The 25283-nt window shown below is 41.1% G+C and overlaps 1 protein-coding gene across 1 annotated transcript in view; it reads right to left on the bottom strand.

The window, feature by feature from the left end:
• Nucleotides 1-245: 245 nt before the first annotated feature.
• The window catches only part of FGF9 (fibroblast growth factor 9), a 33226-nt gene continuing 8188 nt past the window's right edge, over nt 246-25283 (bottom strand). Inside the window, exons 2-3 of the mRNA XM_050766510.1 lie at nt 23421-23524; nt 246-3548 (exon numbers count right to left, since the gene is read on the bottom strand). Coding sequence (XP_050622467.1) covers nt 3303-3548; nt 23421-23524 — 350 coding nt within the window. The 3' untranslated portion in view covers nt 246-3302. The remainder of the gene's footprint in view (nt 3549-23420; nt 23525-25283) is intronic.

The following is a 25283-nucleotide window of genomic DNA, read 5'->3' as shown; positions in this document are numbered from 1 at the left end:
CTTAGCTTCGCTTGCTCCAAGTTCATAAATCTTCATCCCAGAACATTACTTGCTTCTTCATTGAACACTTACAGAGATAAGACATCTGGATATGTTTGTTCCTTCCCCTCCATCCCCCATAACCCTCAACCCCTCAACACACAGCCCAGCTGTAAGAGCAAGGAGAATATGCTTTTTAAATTCCACTGGCTCACGCAGGCACAGAATCTGAAGCAGCTCCAAAATGGACATCAAGTAAAAAATACCAGTTTTCAAAACTCTGTAATTATGTATTTACACAAATTACATAATCCTGTATGTATTTACATACAATTACAGATTATCAAGTAACTAACACAAGGTTGTAGTGTTAACGAGATGAGATAGAATAAAAACACCAGAAGGAAGCCATTTGTGTATCTACAAAACAGGACCTGGCAGGGCAGGTTCCCCAACACTGACCTGGCATGTCCTTCACCACTGCTTGGGGACATTTGCATGACAGATGGGAAAGTTGTTCGGGCCATGCTCGGTAAGTCTTTGACCATGGTGCAAGTGTTGGCACCAACAAGACAGTGGTTTGGCTATCGAAGCATCTGTTTGTGAAACCAGAAGCCCCATTCCACAGTGGCTCAGGGCTGCCATTCACTGGGTTTTGGGTCTCTTAAGACAAGAACTGGATGCAAACCCGTGAGCTGAGGATGACTCACTCTACCGCCCAACAGATAATGCCCACGTCAAAACCCTGAGCCATCCACTCTCCCGGTTCGACTATTACATAAATCGCATGAGTCAATATTTATTTATTTACAGACCATTACAGTTTATTGTATCAATTGCCAAAAGCATATAACATTTTGCTTGTCTTAAAAAAAAAAAGTACCAAAACAAAATTAACTCCAAAAGTAGACATTAAAGTAGCATTTTCTAGGAATGCATGAAGATTTTAGTCTTTTTCACAAATTTCTTTCTTTTAGGTCGATTATCTAAGGTCTCATGCTACTTTTAAGACTACTTTTGGCTGTCGCCTAAAATCAATTTTTTCAGTGCTACATAGTATACCTATGATATCCTAGAAACTTGATTCTTCCCTGTGGTCAAATGTTTAATATTTTTCAGCCAAAAAAAGAAAAAAAATGCCTTTTGGAAAAACTAAAGCCTGAATATGTGCACATTTTAGCAGCAGCAAAGGGTTAAATAATAAATAAGAATAACTACTTTTTGGAATTAAATGCAGTTTCTGTTTAGAAAGGAAAAAAAAAAAAGAAAATAAATGAAGAGGACATTCTGAGCTTTATCATAAATCAACTATTTTACATTGCTTCTGTCCCCTCCCCCTAAAATATCTCTTAATTCCAAATATTAGACTTAGATTTTCCGTAATGCACATCAGCAGGCGGGCATTGCCATGTACTCCAACTTGGACCACAGAAAGGCAAGACATCGTCACAACAGTAAGTCATGCGCTTCTAGCTCGTAACAGCTGTCACTCACCAGTGACACACTTTTATTTTTCATAGAGAATGTGCATCAGAAAAAAACAAAGTTTGAATAGTAAATTTTAAAATTAGTTCCATGTTTAAACTGTCACTTTCCACTTCTCAACACACCTGGCTAGAAAGTGTCATATGTAGATGAGAATTTGTTATAAATTTCCTTTTTTCTTAAATATTGCTTTAAGAATTTGGCTCTTTTCTCCTTAGTATATAGTAAGAAATAGTCTCGCTTGCCCAAGGGCAAGTTCCAAAATTATTGCTACTAAAGAAATACGTATTCTTATGCTTTTCAGCATAAAATGTTATAAAAGCCTTGTAAAAGATATTCTATATAGTAACACCCCCGCTAAAAAAATTGAGCGCTTGTGGAGACCATTTTAAAAAACAAAACACAGTCAACAAGTGTAATACTTTCCCCCTCATTGTCATTATTGATAACGATGTATTAGTTTCATTTTGCAAGTTTTACTAAGGGTGCTATTACCACGTAATTAGGACAGTTCACACTGAAAGCCATTTTCTCTAAAAGATGTTACAATGACCCCTATGATCCTTCTATAATTTCATATTTGATAGCCAAGGGAACCAAAACATGTTTATAAGTATGATCCCGTTAATCTGATTCTTACGTCTTAAAAAAAATAGTCTGTGCTACATACTTTTTTTTCCTTTTTTGAGAATTCTAAATCAATACAATGTTTGATGTTAATACTGTCATTCTGGAGATCGGCTAAAATAAAAGCATAGTTATTATTTAGCTTTGGTATATTCTGCGATAGATTTGAACAAATAAGACATATACCAACCCTCATATTTTCCAACCATGAAGCTACAACAGTGGAGTCACTTATGAGAGAGGAAATATTGCAGACACAGAATCGAAGTTTGAGACCCAGTTTATCTTTAATCCTCTGGGATAAGCTATGAAACAAGCAGTCTGAAGAGTGAATACTCAGTGTCATGAGCGATGTGCATAAGTTTACAATAATATGGGCACAAAAGAGATTGTCGCCTTTAGTACATTAGGGTCATCAGAGTTTCTCATATCCATGCACCATTATATCTACTTGCATGAATTTACCACAGGTTCATAGCAGACTTTGCCATTTAATGCTTACAGAGCCTAAAGCTTCCAAAATGCCTATCTGGCCTGTACATGTTTCATTAAAAATAAACTCTATATAATAAATAAATATATAAAATAAATAAAATGTTGCCTTTGGAATTTCTATAAATAAATTTAACTTTTTTTTTTCTTTTTCTTTTCTTTTTTTTTTTTTTTTTTCTTTTTTTTTTTTAACTAAGAGGTCTTTGCTTTAAGTTCACTGGGATGATACCAGTGAGAATTAACTGAAAGTCTTCTAAGAAAGACCGCACCCTCGCGCAGGCCACCAGCCAGAATCCTGATGAGTCGGAGTATGGCAGCTGTGCTGATACAGGATGAAGTACAACTGATCAGAAATGTAAAAGCGTGTCTATTTCCAGCATGCATCAGGCCGCAGTCCTTTCGCTCTCGCTCCGCCCGCATCTCCCGCTACACACACACACACACACACACACACACTCCTAGCACTCAGTCTCTCTCTCTCTCCTCTTCTCCCATGATAAATCAAGCAAGTGGCCCTAGGCAGCCCTCCAGGAGGAGGAGCCTTTAAGTGCAGAACAAAATCAGCATGTTCCCATCCAAGCCTCCATCATACATTATGCATGCGACAAAGTTTGGCAACAGTGGAGTGATGTGATGGCACAGCTAATCAATAAGAACCCACTGCGTGAAACCTTTATAGTGGTTACTTTTTAAGGGCTCAAGTGAAGAAAATGTCTTTGTCAACTTTGGCTTAGAATATCCTTATACAGTTCAGGTACTTTGTCCGGGTCCACCGGTCTAGGCAAAAAATGTGTGAATTTCTGGTGCCGTTTAGTCCTAGTCCCTTCTCTCGGAGTCCCATCTTTATTTAATGCAACATAGTATCGCCTTCCAGTGTCCACGTGCTTATATAGGTTTGATGAGTACGTATTGTACCAGTTTTCTTCGAACTGTTCTCTGAATACACACTCTTGGGTTAGTTTTTCCTGTAAAGAGAAAAAGAGGGAGAACGTCAGGAAAAATAGCTAATGCACGCTGGGCTTAATACCTAGGTGATGGATTGACAGGTGCAGCAAACCCCCTTGGCACACGTTTACCTATTAACAAACCTGCACATCCTGCCCATGTACCCCAGAACTAAAAATTAAAATTTTTTTTAAAAGATAAATGTTGCAAAATTAGCTACATTCTGTATTAAAAGTAACATTCCGTTGCTACACAATATAACCCCCATGAGAAAATACTGATGTTTTAGCCCATTTTACCCATTTTAATGCATTTTGCAAAAACTGCCTAACCCTACAAATGTAACTACATTCTAATCTCTAACTCATAATGACTAAAGCGCAAGAGTCTAAACATTTTCTAGTTAAACTGTTGCATATACAATCATTTGAATGAGTCAAATGCAAGGAACACCTAATGTGATACGTTGTTCCCATTTTTCCTAGAGCAGCTATGTGGTGACCACACTGAGAGGGAGAGCCTATGCCCGTGGCAAGGCTCAGATAACGGCTTTAACACCAGTATATATTTTATAAAGTACCTGCTGCAGAGATCAACATTAGCAACATGACCAGTGAGGTCAGATATTTTCTGCCCTTTTTAGCAGCAGCATTTACTTACTACTCTCTCTGAGTGGTTTTTAAACTTCATTCAGTGTGCAGCAGAATCACCTGAGATGCCTTTTCAAGATGCAGATTTCTGAGCCCCAAACCTTTAAAACTCTGATTCAGCAATTCTCAAAATATGCATTAGTAACAGGCCCCTGGGAGAATTCTAATGCAGAATCCTAATTCTCAGTCTACATTTTAAAACATAATGCCTCTATCATGACTGAGTGAGTTTTCCTGAACCCAAAGTAAAAGCAAATATCCTGGCCTTCCTTTCCCTTGAATTTAGATAGAAGAAGAGACCCTTAACTAAAAAAGCTACATTCTCAGGTTCACAGATACCAAGAAGAAACGTACACTGATCCAGATCAGAAAGGCTCTGCCTCTCCCCAGATGGACGGCACCTTCTCTTCTTGAGCGTTATGAAAGCTGGGGTCCAGTTGAACCCCACAACCGAGGGCTCCTGGGGTTGCAAGACTCATGGGCAGTAACAACAAAAATAACACACTCACACACACACACACACACACACACACACACACACACACACCCCACATCCCAAAGCCGTGAACACGCCCCAGGCAAAAATGTGTGCATCGAAGCTGGCCCCTAGAGAAATAAGGGTGACTGGACTTACTGGCCTTTTCGCTCTTCTCACTGTTCAACTGAAACTTTTAAAATCAGTCTCTTTAGTGTTTAAAACAGTAAACATGAAAATAACTTGTTAGAAATAGTTTCTTTTCTCTTACCTACCTGGCGCCTTATATAAATAAGAAAACAAATAAGCAAATACAGATAAGGGCATCCGTTTCTGTCATGCAGACCCACGGGACAGACAGTAAACTTTATACATCACGAAAATACAGATGTTCTCTTTCCATGTATGTAGTTAAGGACACAGTTTAATACAATGAATTCACAGGTATCAGTTGGGTAGAATGCATCATTCCCAACTCCTTGCAGAGTAAGTCAGGAGAGCAAAGGAGAGGACAAAGGAAGAGAATTTGACAAAACCAATCAATAGCCCATCGTGAGGCCACCTTTTCTAGGTCTCTTCTCTAATCCAAAGGCTTAAACCACACTCAGAGGTTGTGAGAGCTGGCACTTCCTGATAGGTGCTCTTCTACGTGTCTGGAAGCACTGAGTAGGTTTTTTCAGCAAAATACTATCTCACTGGTCAAGTTGTGCTAAGTGAGCTGAAATGGGGGGAAGCAGAAAGGAAAAACAATGCATCAGGCAAGGACAAAAAGGATGGGAAAACTTTAGACCTCTGGTGCTGGGTTCACAGGGACAGAATCAATCGTAGAAACCAAACCCCACCCCAAACTGGACTACTCTCATCTGAGGGTGGCCAGGAGAAGCAGCTCCACCCCACAGGAGGGGTGCACGGGAGAGAGGCACTCCTGCACCCTCCTCTGCACACGGCCTAGAGGGGTGCTCTTCTGGGGAAACTCAACCTCCTCCTACGCTGGGGAGATGGGGCTGAATGTGACTTCCCTCTCGTCTCTATTGAAACTGATAAAAGTTTAAGTGTGTTAAAGACATTGATGGCTATTTTAGTCCTTACTTCCATTTGCATGATAGTCTCCTCACAGGCAAGATCATTCCTGGCTAAAAATAGCTGGTTTCGGTTTGCTGTAATTAAGTGAAATTTCTAAACAAATATGTGCCTTTATTTTATCATTAATAAAATAGACCAAAAGATGGGATTGGATGAGCCTTTAGTTCTACAAGGGACAAGAAAAAGGAATTCAAAGTAACCTTTCTTTTTTGCAGCAGGAAATCACATCACCTACAAATACTATGAAATTGAACTTTATTTTAAATGTAGAACACTTCCTCCTCCTTTCTGAGCCACGAGTGAGGTGCCAGCATGTACTTCCTCTGCATACATCTCATACCCACAGCACAGTGGTTTTTCTTGGATCAGAAACAGATACACAAAAATCCCAGCAGAAGATAATGAGTTTATGTGACAGGAAAGCCTGACTTTGGAGTGAGAAGCCTGCTCCTATCCCAGCTTCACTGTCACTAGCTGCAGGGCTTTACAACTGGTTCTCTCACCTCTCCAAGTCTCAGTAACCTCACCTTTAAAACAGGTTAGTAATAAGTGTCTTGAGGCAGAGCTGTGACAGAGATCCAACCAGAGAGCAGTGCTGAACACCGAGGAAGCTCCCAGGCAACAACCGTGTTGTTAATATCACAATAACATCTCAACATCTTAGAACCTGAATAAACCTTAGAAAACAGCAAATGCAACTTTTCCAGTTAAATACATGGGACAGCAAGGCCCAGATGTGAAGCAATTTGCACCTGGTCTGTGCCACAGGATCTTGTTATTATGTAATGAAGCCACCAGACCAAGAAGTTTCCAGGAGCCCTACCTAGCACAGCCACCACACTCTTGGGACCAGGCCCTTCCACTTTTCACTTTTCACTAAGCAGAGTAAAAAGATGTGTCTCTCTATTTCCAAATGTAATTTTTGAGTAATTCTATTTATCTGCAGGAGGAATAAGTGGAGAGGGCAAGAGAATAGCAATCATGAACAAAATTCCACAGTGGTAGAGGTATCACTATCTAAGAATGAAACATGAAATTGTTTTCAGTGCTTAAGAAAAGATTCTCATTTTATTACTTTTTTAAAGAATATGGAAACCCCCCTTTTAAAAAAGTAAATATGCTAAGAAATTGAACTGACCTTTTCACTGCCAGTTAACATTGCCCTATTTTCCTAGCAGGCTATTAGAGCATCGTTCACACACACACACGTAACTTAGAAAATAAAGCGAATTATTCAATTTAAAACAGTATAATTAGCCAGACACAGCAGCTCATGCCTGTAACCCCAGCACTTTGGAAGGCCCAGGCAGAAATATCACTTGAGGCCAGGGGTTCAAACCAGCCTGGGAAACACAGTGAGTCCCTATCTCTACAAAACAAAAAATTATCTGGGCATGGTGGTGCACACCTGTAGTCCAAGCTACGCAGGAGGCTGAGGCAGGAGGGTCACTTGAGATAAGGCTGCAGTGAACTGTGATTGTGACACTGCACTATAGCCTGGGCAACAGAGAGAACCTATCTCTAAAAATCAAACAAAAGAAAAACAGTATAATCTACAGCCAGCATTTTTTGTGATGGCTGAGTCCAATTCCAATTGTCTCATACACACGAGGGTTATACAACTTCAGTCAACAAGTTAAATGAGATTGTGCAAACATGACATTGCAAAACCACTGGTACATTTAAGTTCCTGCAATTACACCAATTATACCACACAGATCAGCTTAGATCCCTTAAAAATTAAAATTATCATGAAAAGTTATAAAGACTGTGTTACTCGTCTAAATCATACATATGCTTTTAAATAATTTCTTCCTTTTATTGGGGATTATGCCAATGTGTGATTTTTGTTTTAGAATGAGTAGCAAGATCTACAGAAATAATCTCTTTACGATCATACTTCAGTACTTAGTGATACAATATTTAGTTGAGGTGAAAATATTTATGTTATGTATTTATACTCCACAATCATTTTTCTAAATAAAAAATAAGTAAATGAATGCAAATTTGGATAGCAAAAAATATTAACCTGTATTCTTATATAGATGTGCGGATGAAGGGAAGGGGTGGGGGAGGGCGTGTCTGCCTTCAAATAAACTATACACTCTAGAATTATAGAACTCAGATGTTTTAAAACTCACCACATGTTTCTAATGCAGACAGTTTATAGAGTATTCCACTATAAAGTGATCAATTCTTGTTTTATTGTATTTCCATGTTTTAATTTTTTTTTAGATTATTTAACTATAGCTGTTTATGGCATACCTATCTTTGAACTGTTGGATTATATCACTAGGCTTGGGTGGAGAATGTGGATTTAATTCAAAAGTCTACTAAAGTCCATGCTTTGGAACAAAATCTGGTGAATGTTAGCAACTATGGAAACCTCTTTTCATTTTATATCATCAAATTCCAAGCGGTGGGAAAAACTGAAATTAAAACTTCAAAACTTTTACCAATCCTATTAAAACCAAAGTATGAGATAATAATGTGAAAATTATAGTACAGCCCAGAGAATGCTTAGGAATGTTATAAGACATAAACTTATACAGACACTATTTAAAAATATGAGACAATTTGAAAATGTATAATCCACATGGGCAACATGATGCTCAATTCGTATCTATGCCCACTTAAAACATGAAGCCAGAGTTGGTTCAAAAGTCAAGACTTAGTAAGAGTGATTGAAAACGTATAGACTTATGCCATGCTGTTATTTTAAAACATAATTTCCATATTAATAAACCTATGGTGTCGTTTTGTCCACATGGTTGCATTTATTCTACTCAACGGGCTGCTTAGACTACTTGCTGCTATGCTGTAAACTACTACAACACATCAACTTAGGATCAGTAACTGTACAGACACTGACTTCACTGCAGAGGTCCCAAACATTTCATAAGTTAATGACTTCAATGTAATCATTCATTCTCATATCTACTGTTCATTACAGTCAGGATATTTTAAACCTCCCTTAACCACAATTACTCGTACAGATGTACTCTTCTTCGTTAATAATCTAGCAGTAAAGCCTTAAGGGGAGTTGTTGCAAGGATCAGGGTGATTAAATATAATGACTAAAGGACCATTAAGCAGCAGCCAGGTCTCTTCACTCTTCTCTCATGGGAGAAGTCCCCAACTAGACAGAAAGCAACAAACACAGAGACACCAGGCAAGAGGACACTATTTATTTCATGAGAAGCTCCGACCCAGACCCAACCCAATATGGCTCACCTTAAGCCAGTTTTCCAAAACCTCTAAATTCCCCAGTATTCCAGATGGGCCTGCTTTTATATCCACATTCCTGGCTGTCAAAATTGCCACCAGAATTGTGGGAACAATTGAATCAGTTGTGTCTGGTCCACATACACAAAATGAATCAAGTCGGCAGGCCATTTTGCATTTTGTCTCATCAAAGTATATAGGAAACTAAGAATTCCTAAATTCTCTCCCCTCCTCCTCCACCTAAGATACAAAAGGAAAACAGAAAAGACCCTTTCCCAGAAGCTGCTTACGTCAGTATTTGGGAACTCAATGATAGGGGTCCCAGGCTGAATCTAGTCACATACACACAAACACACACACACACACGCACACATGCACACACACATCTTCAGTGCTGCATGCTCACCAACCATGTGGTACCTAGTCTGCTGCCAAGGACAGAACCTGCCAAATATACCACAGAACAAACTAGACGACTGAGAGGCCTTCCTTGGAAGCTGCCTATAAAAATGAATGTTTGTTTAGCAAATCATATTAGCTCATAAACTTTTAACACATGTTCAGAGGGGTATTCCCACAGAGGAAAGAAAGTCTTGCTCAGGGAATAACAGAATTCAAATTTTCAAAGTGTAATATTTACTTTGAGAAGCATTTTTGCTTGTGTTAATGTTTAGCCAATGTACATTTAATCATTCCATAAACAAACCTACAGGAAAAATTCATCAAATTTAACACCTTACAACACCAAGTTGAAAAAAAAAAAATCACATGTAACATTTTTCCCCTATAGACTAGTATCTGGTAAGAGTAGTAATATAATTCAATGATCACTTAAAATGCACATCGAAGACACACAAAAGCTGAAAATACTTCAAATTAAATATTACTCAGTAAAAGCTGAGAGTTGAATGCCCTTGAAGGATCAGACTGGCAGACAACGGAGGAGAAATGGAAAGCTAAAAGGCTGAGAGGTAAAATTACGGAAATAAGGATTCAAGAAAGACATTCTACAAAGACAATTGACTGCATCTACTTTGTTCCCATGATAATCATGGGAGATACTGGAGGAGGCAGAACTTTTTTTTAATGTACCAGACTTTCTACGATAGAGAAAGCAGACTAAATTCAGCACATGATCTGTAGAAATAAAATGACAGAAAATGAAAGATTAACAAATACAACGACAGCATAAGCTCAAAGACAGATTTTGAAAACCTAAAAGACGCACAGAGTGTCCCTAGCAGAGGCACGCTGACCTTCCAGCGACACAGACACCCAATCCGGAGACTGTGGGTGAGCTGATTAACATTCCCAGGGCTCCATTTTCTCCTCTGTGAAAATGAAGAAATTGGACTACGATGTCTAAGGTCCCTGTAAGTCTAAGATTCTAGTGATTCAGTCTTGGAAACATCAAAATGTGGAAAGCGAAGTTATCCACAGTAACTCTGGAAGGACGTATTGAACAGGAAATGAAAAAAGAGAGTCCGGTGCAGTTGGAAAACAGGGAAAGAAACCGAAAGAAATGGGCTGCATCACTGCCCACTGCAGCAGGGAGGGGCAGAGGATGGAAAGCACAGACTGAGTTCATGCTTCCAGAAGCTGGCAGAGAATGAGATTGCTGTTTCAAGGAGGAAAGGACAGGGAAGAAGACAGCCACTTTGGCCCGAGGGGCTCTCCTTCTCTTCCCTGGGAGACCACTGGGAGGATACAGTTCTCCAAGGCATCGCTACTTCCTTGCACTGTGGGGCCTGCCACATCCTCTTCCCAACGTTGGCCTCAACAGACAGGGCTCATTCATGAGCTGTCTGCTTGACCAATAAACCCTACACCATGAACTGCCCAAAGAGAACCTACTGGGAAAAAAAGCCAAATCCCGTAAGAAAACAAAAAGTTAGCAACGTCATAGGACACTCAAATCTGGGGGAGCAGCTGGACATGAGCATCAGGCAGAGAAGACGCACCCTGAAGATCAATGATGCCAGGGATCCCTGGACACTATATATTTCTATGTGGCTCTTGAATTTCTCAGACACCCACAGCGGATGCCCATGTCCCCTCAGCACCACCATGTCCACCTGATACCCACAGAGAAGTCCTAAGCAAGAATGCAAGGGAGATGACGCCGTCCCTGGCACCCTCCCCACTCCTTGGGCCCCAACTCCTAGCCCCCAGTATACTCACGTCAGCCCTGATTTCTCCGGAAATCAATCCTTATGCTGACTCCACCTTTTGATAGATCAATAGAAATGGCCCTTCCCCTCCTCAACACTGCGGTAGGCTATGTCTAATTCTCTCAAGGATAAGGTGACCTGACCATCTGGTCATTCCATTCCTCCAAGACACCAAATGAATATGCTGACATGCACCGTTTTAAAAATTGTGCCTTAACCCTAAGAGACCGTCTTTGATGACAGCATTTTGGGTGCTATGGCAGCCTGTGAGTTCACCATTTAAAAAATAATAAGTATAATCACAAATAAACAAACCCCTCATAAATTTCTTTAATTGAGCAGATAAAATAATCATGAGCAGCATATGAGAATAAAGTATGTAAAATTAATCTTGGTAAATAAGGCTTTATTGTGGACATTTTAACATATAATTTGAGGAATGTCATGTTTTGACCTGAAGGAAATTTTTTATTTATCTTCGGAGGCCGTGTCATGGGTCTTAATTTCAGAATTCAAACTCGCAAGAAACAGTGTCAGTGTGTCTCTCGCCTGAGTACAGCATTTCCGTCACTACCACACGCTTGGGAGCACGAGCCTATGCTGAGCAGACACAAAAGCCAAGCACTACATGGGCCACTTTGTAGGCGTCATCTTCTCTAATCCTCACAGCCCAGCTATGAAGTGTCTATCATTAGCCCATTCTACAGCCTCAGCTCAGAAACAGTGAGAAGATTGCCCACGGCTACAGGGTCAGTGAGCGACAAAGTGGTGATTCCGGGGCCTGCGTTTCCACTAACCATGCTTCATCTCCAAGTTGCAACTGGTCAGCATGCAAGTATAGACTAGAGTCTCCCATCACAACACTGCAGAATGAAAATCAGCTTGAAAGACACAGAGAAAAAAGGAAAAAGAATACAAGCCAAATCAACACAACCAGAAGAAAAGTATCTGAAACACAGAAATTCATATGGAAAATGAAAGAAGGTTTCAGGGAAACAGAAAGGGAGGAAGCAAAGTGGGGAGGGGGAAAGAAAGGAAGAGAGCAGGAGAACCTAAAGCTGAGAGCGGACAGCTGATTATGTGCGAACGCACAACGCAACATGGCAGCTAAACAGGCAAAAATAATTCGGGGCTACAGCAAAACAATCACGCTACACACCATGGGGACAAGGATGTCTTTGGTATGACACTGGCAAGTCTGTTCTTAGAATACTGCATTGAGCTTGGGGCACCTCATTACATAGAAGCAGCAAACTTCAACAGAGATTGCAATGAAGAATTACCAAGAAAAAAAAGATGCAAAGGGAATCAGCCAGTTTCAGGATTGTAAGCATTTACAGACAGCATGAAGAAAGACAGCTCTGAGCGTGGTTCTCACACTTAGCACCATAACCTTTTAGTCCTCGGGGGAAGCCCTCTGCAACGGGGTATCAGGGATGCGGACATTTTTCTCGGCCGGTTGTCACAGTGCCACTGAGGCACACCAGGCCAGCAGGCTGACAAATGATGTTTCTGTGCAAGTTCAAGTCAGTCCATGGTGAGGGGGATTCAGAAGGGGTGAGGCGACCAGGCCGCTGCCAAAGCTGGCCTAGGACAGTGGTTCCCACTCCGCTTTGTAAGGAGGGAGGGCATCTCTCGGGCCAGGACGCTGGACAACAGCCCCAGAGGGGCTGTTGATGCTGACAGGGGAGGACTCTCGAAATGTCAGCGAAGATGCCTCTAGTAGCAACTAGGATAAACAGAAGCAGAGACAAGATGAGACAGATGAGGCAGGGACAGAGGAAAGACCACAGAATCCGGGGACATCCAGAAGCTTCCACGTTTCTAAACCCTGTAGCAAAGGTGCCTTCTTGGCTGAAAAGCTTTCTCTACTGAGAACACCTGCCTGTTTGTCTCCATCTCCTCTGTGAATAATCCTGACATTCTCTCCTACTCCTAGAATTAAGCTCCCTCCTGCGAGCTCTCCAAGCCCCTTTTGTTTATAATTCTATGATAACATTCATCACACCACATTATAATTCTTGGTTTACACGTCTGACTCCCTCAACGAAGTGGCAAGTTCTTCCTGAATAAGTTCTAAGATCACCCACACGAGGAAGTACATTTGCATTTGTAGGTACAGCTGATTCTCTTTACTTGAGGTAGTTAAGTTCTATAAACTCTCCTACAATACCGAACCATTGCTCCTGGGGGAAACACAAAGTTGGGTTCCCGTGAGCCTCTGGTCATAACATTTTTGTCAGCCAACAGATACATAACCTTGTTTTATGTGTGTTTCTGTTGAACGATACCTCATTTAATATCTGTTGCTGATTAATTAACATCAAACTCACAACGAATGGCTTCTCTAACACACGTATTTGCTCCTTAAGCCGCATCACAGCCTTCTTGCACTTAGCAACACTCGACCGCACTTCAGCACCACACTAAGAATGTTTTCTACAGCAAAATCACCAATAAAAGGCACAAAACGTGACACATGGCACTAAACAGATCCCGAAAAGGACCCTTTGCTTCCAGCAGAGCTGAGACAAGGAGAACAGTGTCTTCTTCAACCTCAGCTGGGAGCGTGTGCATGGACGCTACTCACGTTTTTTGCCCATGTCCATAAATAACCATGAAAGTCAGACAAATATTGATTTGGGGGTTACAAGCAAGTTTTACTAAGTAGGCAAATTCAAAAAACCAGAATCTGTGAACAATGAGGATCAACGTATTTCCAGCACCTACCAAAGCACTCAGCATGCATTATTAGTAGGTAATCAATAAGACTTGTTGATTTTGGGAAAGAACAAGAAAGAAGGGGTCGTGAGGTAGTGCATGAGTATGAGGGTGTGTGTGTTGTAGGTGAATGCTAGTGTGTGAGTGGGTGTGAGCAAGTGAGTGTGTGAATGTGTAAGCACATATGCCTGCGAATGGAAGAGTGAGCAAGTCAGTGTGTGAGTGAACTGTGAAAAGAAGAATGTGTGAGTGTGAGCACATGAGTGAGTAAGCATGGGAGTATGTGTGTGAACAGAAGAGTGAATGTGCACATGAGCATGTAGGCATGTATGTGTGCATGGAGGAGTGCGTGTGTGAGCGAGTGTGCGAATGAGTGACTGATTAGAGCGCGCTTCCAATTTGAGCCCTATTCTGCATCAGGCTGTGCAACAGCATTAACTCAGGGAACACAGGGAGACTGCGCTGCCCTGGAGAGAAGCAGGAAGCTCTTCAATTCAGGAACTGTCCATGACACTGAGGCTCTGGTTGAGGGGTTCTCCAGGGTTCCATGCGATGAACAACCTATTCTGAAAACAGGAGTGATGTGGGAGAGGCGAGAGGAAGGAGTGCCAGGATTTAGGAGGCCAGGAGGTGGAAGAAGCAAGAAGACCTTGGAGACATTGAGCTTGTGCCTCTGCTGTCCCTGAAGCTACTGTCACCCGGTTATCCTTGCAGACCCTAACTTACAACCTGATCAGACTTCTCCAGTGTGCCTCAAGGCTCAGGATGAGGGGAAGCAGGAGTCAGCACCGTCAGCAAGCCACAGACACGGAAGACCCTCACACAGACTGCTCAGTGAGGAATTCATTTGAAAGTGTTTATGAATTCAGAGGAGTTACCGTCATAATACATCCTTTCAATCATAAGACACTTAGAAGTGCAGTTACTAGCATGTGGGGCTCCCTAATACTTTTTATCAAAAAAGGAACCTTATACTCAAAATCAGGAACCACAGGTCTACATGTCAACTCCTCCAGCTCTCAAATACCTATTCACGAATCAAGTACTTTATCAACTAGGGTCTGCCTAGTCCATTTTTTGTAGGGAAAAAAAATTTTAAAAAGGTGATTTGGGATCCCACCGACAATACATTCATTTATGCAATATTCATTAGGTGCCAAGTGCATGCAAGACTCGATTTTAACTACTGGCAGGACCACGGGAACCACAGTCACCAAGTCCCTGCCTTCACAGAGCTCTGCTTTACCAAACGGGGCAGCTTTAATAGGCGTCTGACTCAGGGCTTCCCAAAACGACTCTCTCAGGCTATCGGCTTCTCTGGCAGGGACAGAGGCAGAGGGACTTCAGAAAACGCAGCAGTGTGAAGCAGGGAAGAGAGTAAAACCCAGGGTGGGAAAGAGGGGCATTGGGCTCATGTACGAAAGCTGCACCTGGTCATCAGGAAAACTCTGCTCTGGGATTCCCGAGCATGTTCCTGAGGACCCACAGCAACGTTCCTCCAATTCCCATCCCAGACAGGAAATGCCTCTGCTGGGCAACTAAGAATTGAAAACAACCCTTCCCCAAACCCGGAAAATCTCCAGACCTGTGTTCTATACTAGCTCGGGATGTCTTCAGTATGCCTTAGACAATTCGTAAATGGAGCTACCATGCTCAACACCATAACTAAAGTCAAACAGATACATTATTTTAAAAGATGATTGTCCACTAACTAATGGCCAGCAATATAGATGCTAAGGAAACAAATGAACCACTAAGTTAAAACCAGGCTACTGGAAAAAAAAAAAAAAATCCTCCAAAATCACATCTGTGTAAGAAATGTTAAAACCCTGCTCCACTATACAGTTAATTCCAGTTAAAAATATTCATGTGATTAATTCTCGTAAATATATTTTTATTCACAAAAATGCATGGCCACTCTTATCAGACAAGATTTACTAATTTACCTACATTCGAATCCTGACTTGTCATCATCTATGTGACCTTCAACAAGTCATTAAGCCACTAAAATCTCACCTCCTCATCTCTAAAACCAGGACGATACATGGACTCAGTCACACAGCAGAAGCTGCCCTCCGTATCATCTAAGAATTATTATTCAATTCTTTGAAAATTGGTCATGCACATATGAAACACAGCATAAGGCAATGCTCAATTACTCAAAATATCTGTTGAAAACCACCCAACTCCAGAGCATGCCTGTTATCAGGTAGGTGACTAAGGAAATGAACCTATTCATCTCCTTTATGTGAATTGCATTCTTTGTACAGGACGTGTCTGAACGTCTCCCATCAAAGCAATCGGAACTGAACCACTACAGTGACAAATCAGAAGCTGAGTGGTCCTTGCCATGTGGTGTGGTATCCCGTTCCACGAACACATAAGGTTATTCTCCTTGTTCAAAAGTGGCTCCAAATTGCTCCTGCAGAGCACCTGACGGAGACGAGGAGGTCTCTGATGAATTGCACGAGACGAGGAGGTCTCTGATGAATTGCACGGGTTGGCCTCCGTCCCCAACTCTGACCCTGCCCAGAGCTTCATGCCTATGCAGTGTTCTTCAACACTGGCACCGCAGATACCTAGAAGGCAAAGGGCGTAATCTGCGGGGCCACAAGTTCTCTCCAAGAATGTTTTCATGTTGCCTTTCCATGTCAATGAAAAAGTACTAGAATTGTTTTAAGGGTATCCAGGAGCCCACCGATGGCCATCCCACAACTACATAACTGCCCCCCAAGAATGGACTGGGGTTTAAAATTACTGCCAGTGGTACACAGTGCTACAATACTTTCACCATCGGGACCAATAGGAAAAAGAAAAGGCACACTGAGTACATTGGTGGTGTGTCTGAGACACGTGAAGATCACATGAGATCATTTGTTGTCCCGGGAACTCACATAGGAAGAAGTGGGGCAGGGGAACAAGTCATCCTGAGGTGCTCTGCAGACAGGTGCCCTGAGTTCACAGGAAGCTGCACCAAGCGCCAAGGCTGGATTTACAGTGAGGCAGCATCTTCGTCTCAGTCACGGAGCATCTTCCTCCATGTGAAATCCACTGTGTCAGCGTGCATTTTACTGATCTTGCCGTTCAACTTGAATTTTGGCATATAAATGTTTTGAATTACAGTTTTCAAAGAGGCATAAGGAATTCCCATCTAGTTATCTAGTTTCATGTGTGCACATATTCAAATAACATGACAAAAATAATCTAAGTCAACATAGGATTATAAGGATATGAGATATACTTCATTGTCTCCTTTTAAAGAGGTGGATATGTCCCTCAATTCTGGGACAGAGGGACCTACAAGGTTCCTCCCACCTACCCCACAATATGGAACACCAAGCAAGAAACTTCTTTGACTCATATATGTCTGCCCAGCGGAAAAAACTGCCCCAAATGAGGTATTTACTAAAAGAAACTTTCTGTGCTTTGGAAACAGAGTTGAAACCCATCACACCTTGGTTACTGATTACACGGAGCCATATAAACCAAGGCCCTGTTGTGTCCTTGGAAATATAACCAAACCCACTAGTAAACACCTGCTTTAAGAAGCACCTGTCAGGATGAGGCTAGGAATGGCTGCAAAGCACTGGTCTGAGGCAGTCAGTCTGAGGCTGGTCCTCACTCTGCATCTACAAGTTTTGAGCCTTTGAGCAAGTCACTTAACCTCTCTCATTTTCAGTTTCGGTAGCTGACTAATTCCTGTGGAAACACCTGGGCTCTACAAGTTCATAACCCTGTATCAGTGCTATCACTATTTCATGCTCATGTACAGTAGACACCGCATGCGCGTGTTCATGACGGAGTGAATAATTGGGTCAACAAACATTTACCATGTGCCAACTGCACATAAATTGCCCTGCCTGGCCTTCAAGAAATAGAAAAATTACAAAGCCAAAGACTCTGACTCCAAAAACCTTCATCTAACAAAGAGGCCAGCAGGAATTACAATTCTGGGCAAAATAATGTAAGTGCTACAAAGGGATACAAACCAGAAATGTTGGCACCTCCCCCATCTCTGCGCCATCCTCCAGTGTCACTTTTACAGACTCCATGCCGTATGTTCCAACATCCTTGCAATGCCAGTACCTGTGCCAGCTATCTTTTTTAATGAAAAGGTCAATTCCTTTTGTTAAATGCAAGCTTCTTGAAGGAGATTTTTTCATGGCATTCTTTTTTAAGGAGGCATTTATTATGGTCAATTATTCTTGATGTTTTAAAGCATCTTGAAAGCTGGGCATGGTGGTTCATGCCTGTAATCCCAACACTTTGGAAGGGTGAGGCAGGCAGATCACTTGATGTCAGGGGTTCAAGATCAGCCTGGTCAACATGGTGAAACCCCGCCTCTACTAAAAATACAAAAATTAGCCAGGCGTGGTGGTGCTGCGCACTGTAATTCCAGCTACTCAGGAGGCTGAGGCAGGAGGACCCCTTGCACCCAGGAGGCAGAGATTGCAGTGAGCTGAGATCATGCCACCACACTCCAACCTGGGTGACAGAGTGAGACTCCATCTCATAAAATAAAAAAAAACTTTTTAAAAGTATTTTTATCATACTCAAACAGTTTAGATTAAGACTCTAAAAGTCACTATCAGAGCTGCGCCTCTAATCTTTTTGATAAGAACAAAAGTGACCAATGTCAATGAATACTCTAATCCCCTGGCCAAGTGTGGTGTGTGTGTAATCTAATATCCTCTCGAAATTTCAACCTGGCAGCATATTTTAATTGTCACATTTGAAGGGTCATGTGACTTAACTTGCCTGCCCTTCCTTTTCTGAGGCTCCTATTTATCCCTCAAGACCCATTTTAAATGCTACCACTCAACCTCCCCAAGCAGTTATTTAAACACTCCTCTGGGATGCCAAAACATCTGTCCATTCCTCTACTATGGCAGATGTCACACTGCCCTGAATTATTTACAAGTATAGCTACCTGTTTCATTGTTTTGCACTCATCACAGTGCTGGAGGAATCATAGCTATAAATGTGAAATAAACAAATACATGAATGGATACACGGACAAATTACACATGCATATAATAATCAAACACCATCCCCAAGTTAAAATTATTCATGTTCTCCTTCTAATCAAATCATTATACCCATTAGCAATACAGTTTTTCTTATTTCCACATTCTAATAGGATATCAGAATCCTGTATATTTTTCTGACGAAGTATTAACCCATTTACCTCTGACCTTTTAGATCGACTCTCAAGGTAAACCTGGAGACAAAAACAAGCAAACAAAAACTACATAGACGAAAAGAGAAAATTAATCCCTGAATAGGAAAATATACTTTAAATGAATTTCACATTTACACATTTACTTTATAAAAGTGATTTCTCCAAATCTCCTATTTACCTTCTTTCATAATGAGATCAGTTTCTAACTGTTTAGAAAAAAAAAAAGAAAATCTCCAATTTAGTTTACTGAGCTTCATGCAACTTCACAGAGATAGATTCCTGGAGGCTCCAAATGTTAGTGTATTTAGTAACACAACCATTGCTTGTTTCTTTCCTTCTCTCAATCTCATCACAATGAAAATGAGATATTTTAGTCACTCCTCATTCTCACTGCCGCACGAGGCAGGATAACCACAAACCCAATGGGAAATATGAGATTCCAGCCCCTGAGGAACAAGACTTTCACTCTCGCCCTCCCCCTCACCTGCAGGAGGAACAGACCAAAGGGAAATAACCTCCCGCCCAGAAGCCTCCCTCCCAGCTGCCTACAAAAGAGGCAAAAAGGTCTCACTGCACAAACACTTTGTGTGCACAGAGAACATCACGGGTCAGACAGAGAAGACTTGAGAAAGAAGCCTGAGATATTCAAACTACAGAATTCTTGGGATCCGTCCAGACTGGGAAGAGACATTCCAGATGTCTAACTCCAGCTCTTCATCTTACCCAAGAGGAGAAAGAGGGCCTGGTGCCTACTTCGTAGCAGATACAGGAGAGTTAACCACGCTCCTGACACTCTCTTTCCTCCAGCCTCAGCCTCATCCCCCTCGGGCCACACACACCAGAGACAACACAGGCAGACGCAGGCCAATTACGCATAGAAATGGAAGAGGGTGATTCCTCCTTCAACTGGAGACCTAAATACACAGTAACTATACAAGGGAGATACTACGAGGCCACATCAGTGCACCCAATGAGGGACAGAAATAATCATAATTTTTAATTCAGTTCAAGCCAATGAGCGCTCATCGAGCACCTACTGTGTACAAGAGCCATTGCTGTGTGTTAGGAAACCTTAAAAAAAAAGAAAAGAAAAGAATGTGGTCCATGGCCTTTAGATACATTAGGGAATAGAGGAACACAATTGACCACACTGCAAACTGTACTGTGACTTATGTAATAGCGGGAACAAAGCATTCCCAGGGCCCAAAGGAAAACACAAGAAATGCTAACTAGATAAACAGGATTAGAATTGGGGGTGTAATGAAGGTTTTGCAGAAGAAGTAATATTTCCATTGAATCTTAAATAGAGTCTCTGCTGCTTCAGGTGGAGAAGGCAAGAGCTTTCATCTGAGAGAGAAATTCACTGGACCACAAATACAAATCAGACTGCATGATGTGTTTGGAAAACAGCAAACAGACAGACTCCAGTTGCACAGGGAAAGAGGCACACGGGGTGCTCCCGGCAAAGCAGATCCAAGCAGCGGTTCATCCTAAGCACTGGATGCCACGTTAAAGAATGTGGGCACTATCCTTCAAAAGCAAGTATTTGAAGGGATCTCTGTGCACAACTGACACTCCTGTCTGGGTTTCGAAGGTACGTCTGGCATCAGCGTGGCTGACACTCCTGTCTGGGTTTCGAAGGTACGTCTGGCATCAGCGTGGAGAATGGAGACACAAGACTAGGGATGCAGCGAAGCAGCCGAAGATGTTTCCGCAAGGAAAGCGTCATACGGGAAAGTGTCTCTCGCAGCCACCTTTCCTCGGAGCAGTTTCCATCCCGGGCTCTCTTCACGTGAGAAGGTGTGCGCTTCTCAAGCACACACAGAAGAGTCATTTTACCCTTTCTTTCTTTCATTGCCCTTTGCCTGGCGGGGACTCCATGACTGGACTGCCGGCGAGCTGTGCGGTTGTACGGTACTGGTGTCAAGTCTACTTCTGCCCACGCACTGTGTGTGTGCTCAAAAAGCCCAAGGTGAGGCAGCCAGGAGTCACAGAAAACCTAGGAAGACAGCTGGGCTTCCCAGAAAAGGGGAAAGATGGTGCTCTCCAGCTGTCTACCCGGCTGCCGCTTCCCGCAGTATTGTCACCGGCACTCCGTGGGTCTACACTCAGTGTCCCTTTCACGCTGCCCCAGGCACTGTGCTAGGAACTGGGGTGTGCCAGGCAGGAAGGCATGAGTAAGAAACCATTTAAATCATCCAGAAGGAGAGATGAGACTCAGCCCGGGCAACAATCCTACCAGCAGCTTTGCTGAACACAAAATTAGACATGCTTTCCTTGTCAACCAATAAACCACAGGAGTCTGAATCATGCTGGTGATTTCATCTGAAAGACTGGTCAGCTCTCAACTGGGAAGAATTCAGAGGGATGTGCAAGGTGATCCTTGGAGCAGGGAACAAATAGTAGGGCCCCTATTTAGGTTTCCTCATTCATTCTATTCTTTAAAATTGTTTTCTTTGCTGTTATCGCTTATAAAATAACATATATAAACTATACTTTGATATATATAATTTTAAAATAATTTCATATTTGAGATGCATACTCTAAGTATATTTATTTGAAATGCATATGTTGAGATGCATATTCAAAAAAATCTTTTTTGGTGGGGATACGTGATCAAAGAAGTTTGGAGGCCACTGCGATAAAGTTCTGTCTACACACCAAAAGTCAGAACGTCTCTTTTACACACACAAAAAAAGCATTTTATTGAGTTCAACTGTGACCCACTCAAACCCACATTACACACCTAAAAGTGAAAAAAAAAAAAAAAAAAACAAAACTAAAGGTGTTACAAAAGGAACATCATTTTCTATTTTGTTAATGTAAAAGTTTCCTTTATCTTGTATCTCATCTTTCTTCACACGTAAAGGTATTCACAAAAGTTGTGTAGGGAGTTCATAATTTTGCCTAAATCATCCACTGTGTTTAAAAAGCTAAAGCCAACCCTACACTTACAAATACATTTTAGCATTTTATATATATGTATGTGTGTATCTATATATACGTATTTTTTACAAGCCTAATGGTAGAAAATTATATCTAGAAACATTTTTGCCCTTCATTTCTGTGTATTGAGAACTCCAAAACTTTTCTCATTCTAAGCTTCTGTTCATTTTCAACTTTTTATAAACTAAAGTTCTCATATTTCAAAAAATATGGATTAAATTCTCATTTGACCACCAGTAATTGCAATAATAAATTACTTTGGGAGACCAGAGCAAGAGGATCACTTGAGGCCAGGAGTTCAAGACCAGCCTGAGCAACATAGCAAGACCTTGTCTCTACAAAAAAAAAAATTTTCGTTAACCACATGTGGTGATGCACACCCACAGTCCCAGCTACACAGGAGGCTGAGGCACGAGGAGCTTCTGAGCCCAGGAGCTCCAGGCTGCAGTGAGCAATGATTACACCACTGCACTCCAGCCTGGGCAACAGCGATACCCTATCTCAGAACAAAAGGAAAGGAAAAGGAAAAGGAAAAGAAAAAGGAAAAGAAAAGGAAAAGAAGGAAGGAAAGGAAGAAAAGAAAAGAGAAAAAGAGAGAAACACTAAAGATTAATTTCATTACAAGTTTGAATGTTGAATACAAGTTAGTATATATTCTTCATACTTACACATTAAGCAAAAATGTATTAAGTCCCTGCTGCATACCATGCACTGTGTTTTAGGCACTGCCTTAACAGGAGTAAAGCGATACCATGATGGAAAGTTAGTCCCCCCCACAGAGTGAAGAGCAGACTTTGTCTCATTCACACCTCAGCACCTAGAACAGTGCCTGCCTGGCACCTGGCAGGGCACAATAAATACTTCTTCACTGTCTCCCCTGAGGACCTTACAACCCAGTGGGGATGGGGAGTGGGGAAAAAAAGAAATTCATAACATTTGCAAATAATTACAATATTGTAATATTCCTATTCATATACAAAAAATATCTGACAATAATTTCCATCTCCCTTCTTCTCTGCACAATGAAAATCTTGGATGTAGCTCAGAGAGAGTTTAGATTCACTGCATGGTCTATTTCTAGTTTTAATTACAATGCTTGGCAAAGCTGAGGAGGAGATCATTTCAATTCATTTCAAAAATAACTCTCATTCAATACAAGGAGATGGGATTTTTCACACTTGTAAATTTTTTTATTTACTTGATAATTAAGACGGTTTGGCATATAAATAAAGCATTTTCTTAGCAACTTTGGTCTAGTGAAGATGCAGAGCTGTTTATCTATTAATAAAAATAAAATGGCTTTCCTCAAAAAGTAAAAACTTACACTTGCCTTCCAAACAGACTCAGTTTCATTTCTGGCCCTTTTTAATCCAGAGAAAAGACAGCTGTTCAAATCAAACATGGAGCATAAAGCTGGATGAAGCCCCTCCAGTACTTACTGATCCGTACAACTCCCCCTTCTCATTCATCCCGAGGTAGAGTCCACTGTCCACGCCTCGAATGCTGACCAGGCCCACCGCTATACTGATAAATTCCAGAATGCCTGTAAACAAAGGGTAGAAGACAGAGGACAGGTCAGAGCACACAGCATGTCCTTAAGAGTCCCAGCATCCCTGAGGTTTTGGAGAGGACACTGAGCCCACCTCCCCACTTGGACAACCCCATGCTAGTTAAAGAAGTGTCTTCTCTTTTAAAATCACTGTGTAAAAGAATTGATTTCCAACTAAATTCTATCTTATAATGACACAAAAATACTTACCAACATTTTAAAAATTAAAAAGCTAGTATCTACATAGATATGCCAAGAAGTAATAGGACAGAAAAACCAGTGTGTACATAATCTAATTAACTTAAGAGTAGAATTTAAGAGAAAGACAATCTACATCCACTTTGTAAACATGAAGTTAAGTATCTGTGATTCTCTTATTTTGAGAGACGTAAGACCATTCGCTAAACAGAATACTTTTTTTAAAAAAGACAATCTACTTCCACTTTATAAACATGAAGTTAAGTATCTGTGTGTGAGTATCTTGCTCTCGGACTTCCCAGCCTTTAGAACTGGGAGAAATAAATACCTGTTTAAGTAGCAAAAAAAAAGAAAGTATTCTGTTTAGAGAATGGTCTGTCTCTCAAGGAGAATGAGGTGCTAACTAAAGCTTTGACTGGTTTATACAGAAAATTATCCAGCTCTGTATTGTGTAGCTTTTTTTAAACTCTATCTAGGAAACTAAAAATGCCCACATACATCCCAAATATTTTTGCTCAAACAAAGTATTGGTTTCTGCTATGCTTATCTAAACCTCGAATAGATAGTTAAGCAATTAAAATAATAATATTCTGAAGAGATAATACTGCTCTTGATTTAAAGTAGGCAAAAATCAAATCAACACAATGATCTTCTTTTACTTCCTTCTTTCCCCTTGCTTACCTCACTAAGAATAACACCTAAGCTGGGCATAAATCCAGAATTTTATGGCCACACAACAGCAGCTTCAATTTCTCTAACTATATTGTGGTTATAAGATGATTAGCCCACAGTATATTTAGGACACTGCTTTTTTTTTTTTTTTTTTTTTTTTTTTTTTGAGATGGAGTCTCGCTCTGTCGCCCAGGCTGGAGTGCAGTGGCACAATCTCAGCTCACTGCAAGCTCCACCTCCCGGGTTCACGCCATTCTCCTGCCTCAGCCTCCCGAGTAGCTGGGAGTACAGGCGACAGCCACCACGCCCAGCTTTTTCTTTTTTGTGTGTGTATTTTTTAGTAGAGATGGGGTTTCACCATGTTAGCCAGGATGGTCTTGATCTCCTGACCTCGTGATCCACCCGCCTCTGCCTCCCAAAGTGCTGGGATTACAGGCATGAGCCACCACGCCCAGCCAGACACTGCTAATATTATTTGTACTCAGCGATTTTTTTCCTTTTTATTGTAAACTAAAGTGCTACATTTTATGTAGACCTTACATTAATGCATATCAAATACTGAGTTATTTTAAAAATACTTTCAAATATTAAAAATTTTACTTACATTTAAGAGTTCAGAAAAAAACTTACGGTAACAATGTGCTATAGTCAGTCTCATGTGACTAATAAAAAAGCACTTACATGAATTTTCAACAATTAATTTTGCAACTCTCTCAAAATACACTGGTGCTGCAATCAAAAGAAGACATGAACAGCATAAATCTAATAAAGGATTAACTCAAGAGGAAACTATTCCAAGGTGAAGTAAAAAGAAGAGCTATTTCTTCTAAAGGGGTATTCCTAATTCTTTTTTAAGGACAAAATGTAACAAATTTATCTTGTG

Source organism: Macaca thibetana, chromosome 17 (assembly GCF_024542745.1).
Source record: "Macaca thibetana thibetana isolate TM-01 chromosome 17, ASM2454274v1, whole genome shotgun sequence".
Lineage (NCBI taxonomy): Eukaryota > Metazoa > Chordata > Mammalia > Primates > Cercopithecidae > Macaca > Macaca thibetana.
This window is presented reverse-complemented; position numbering and strand designations above follow the sequence as displayed.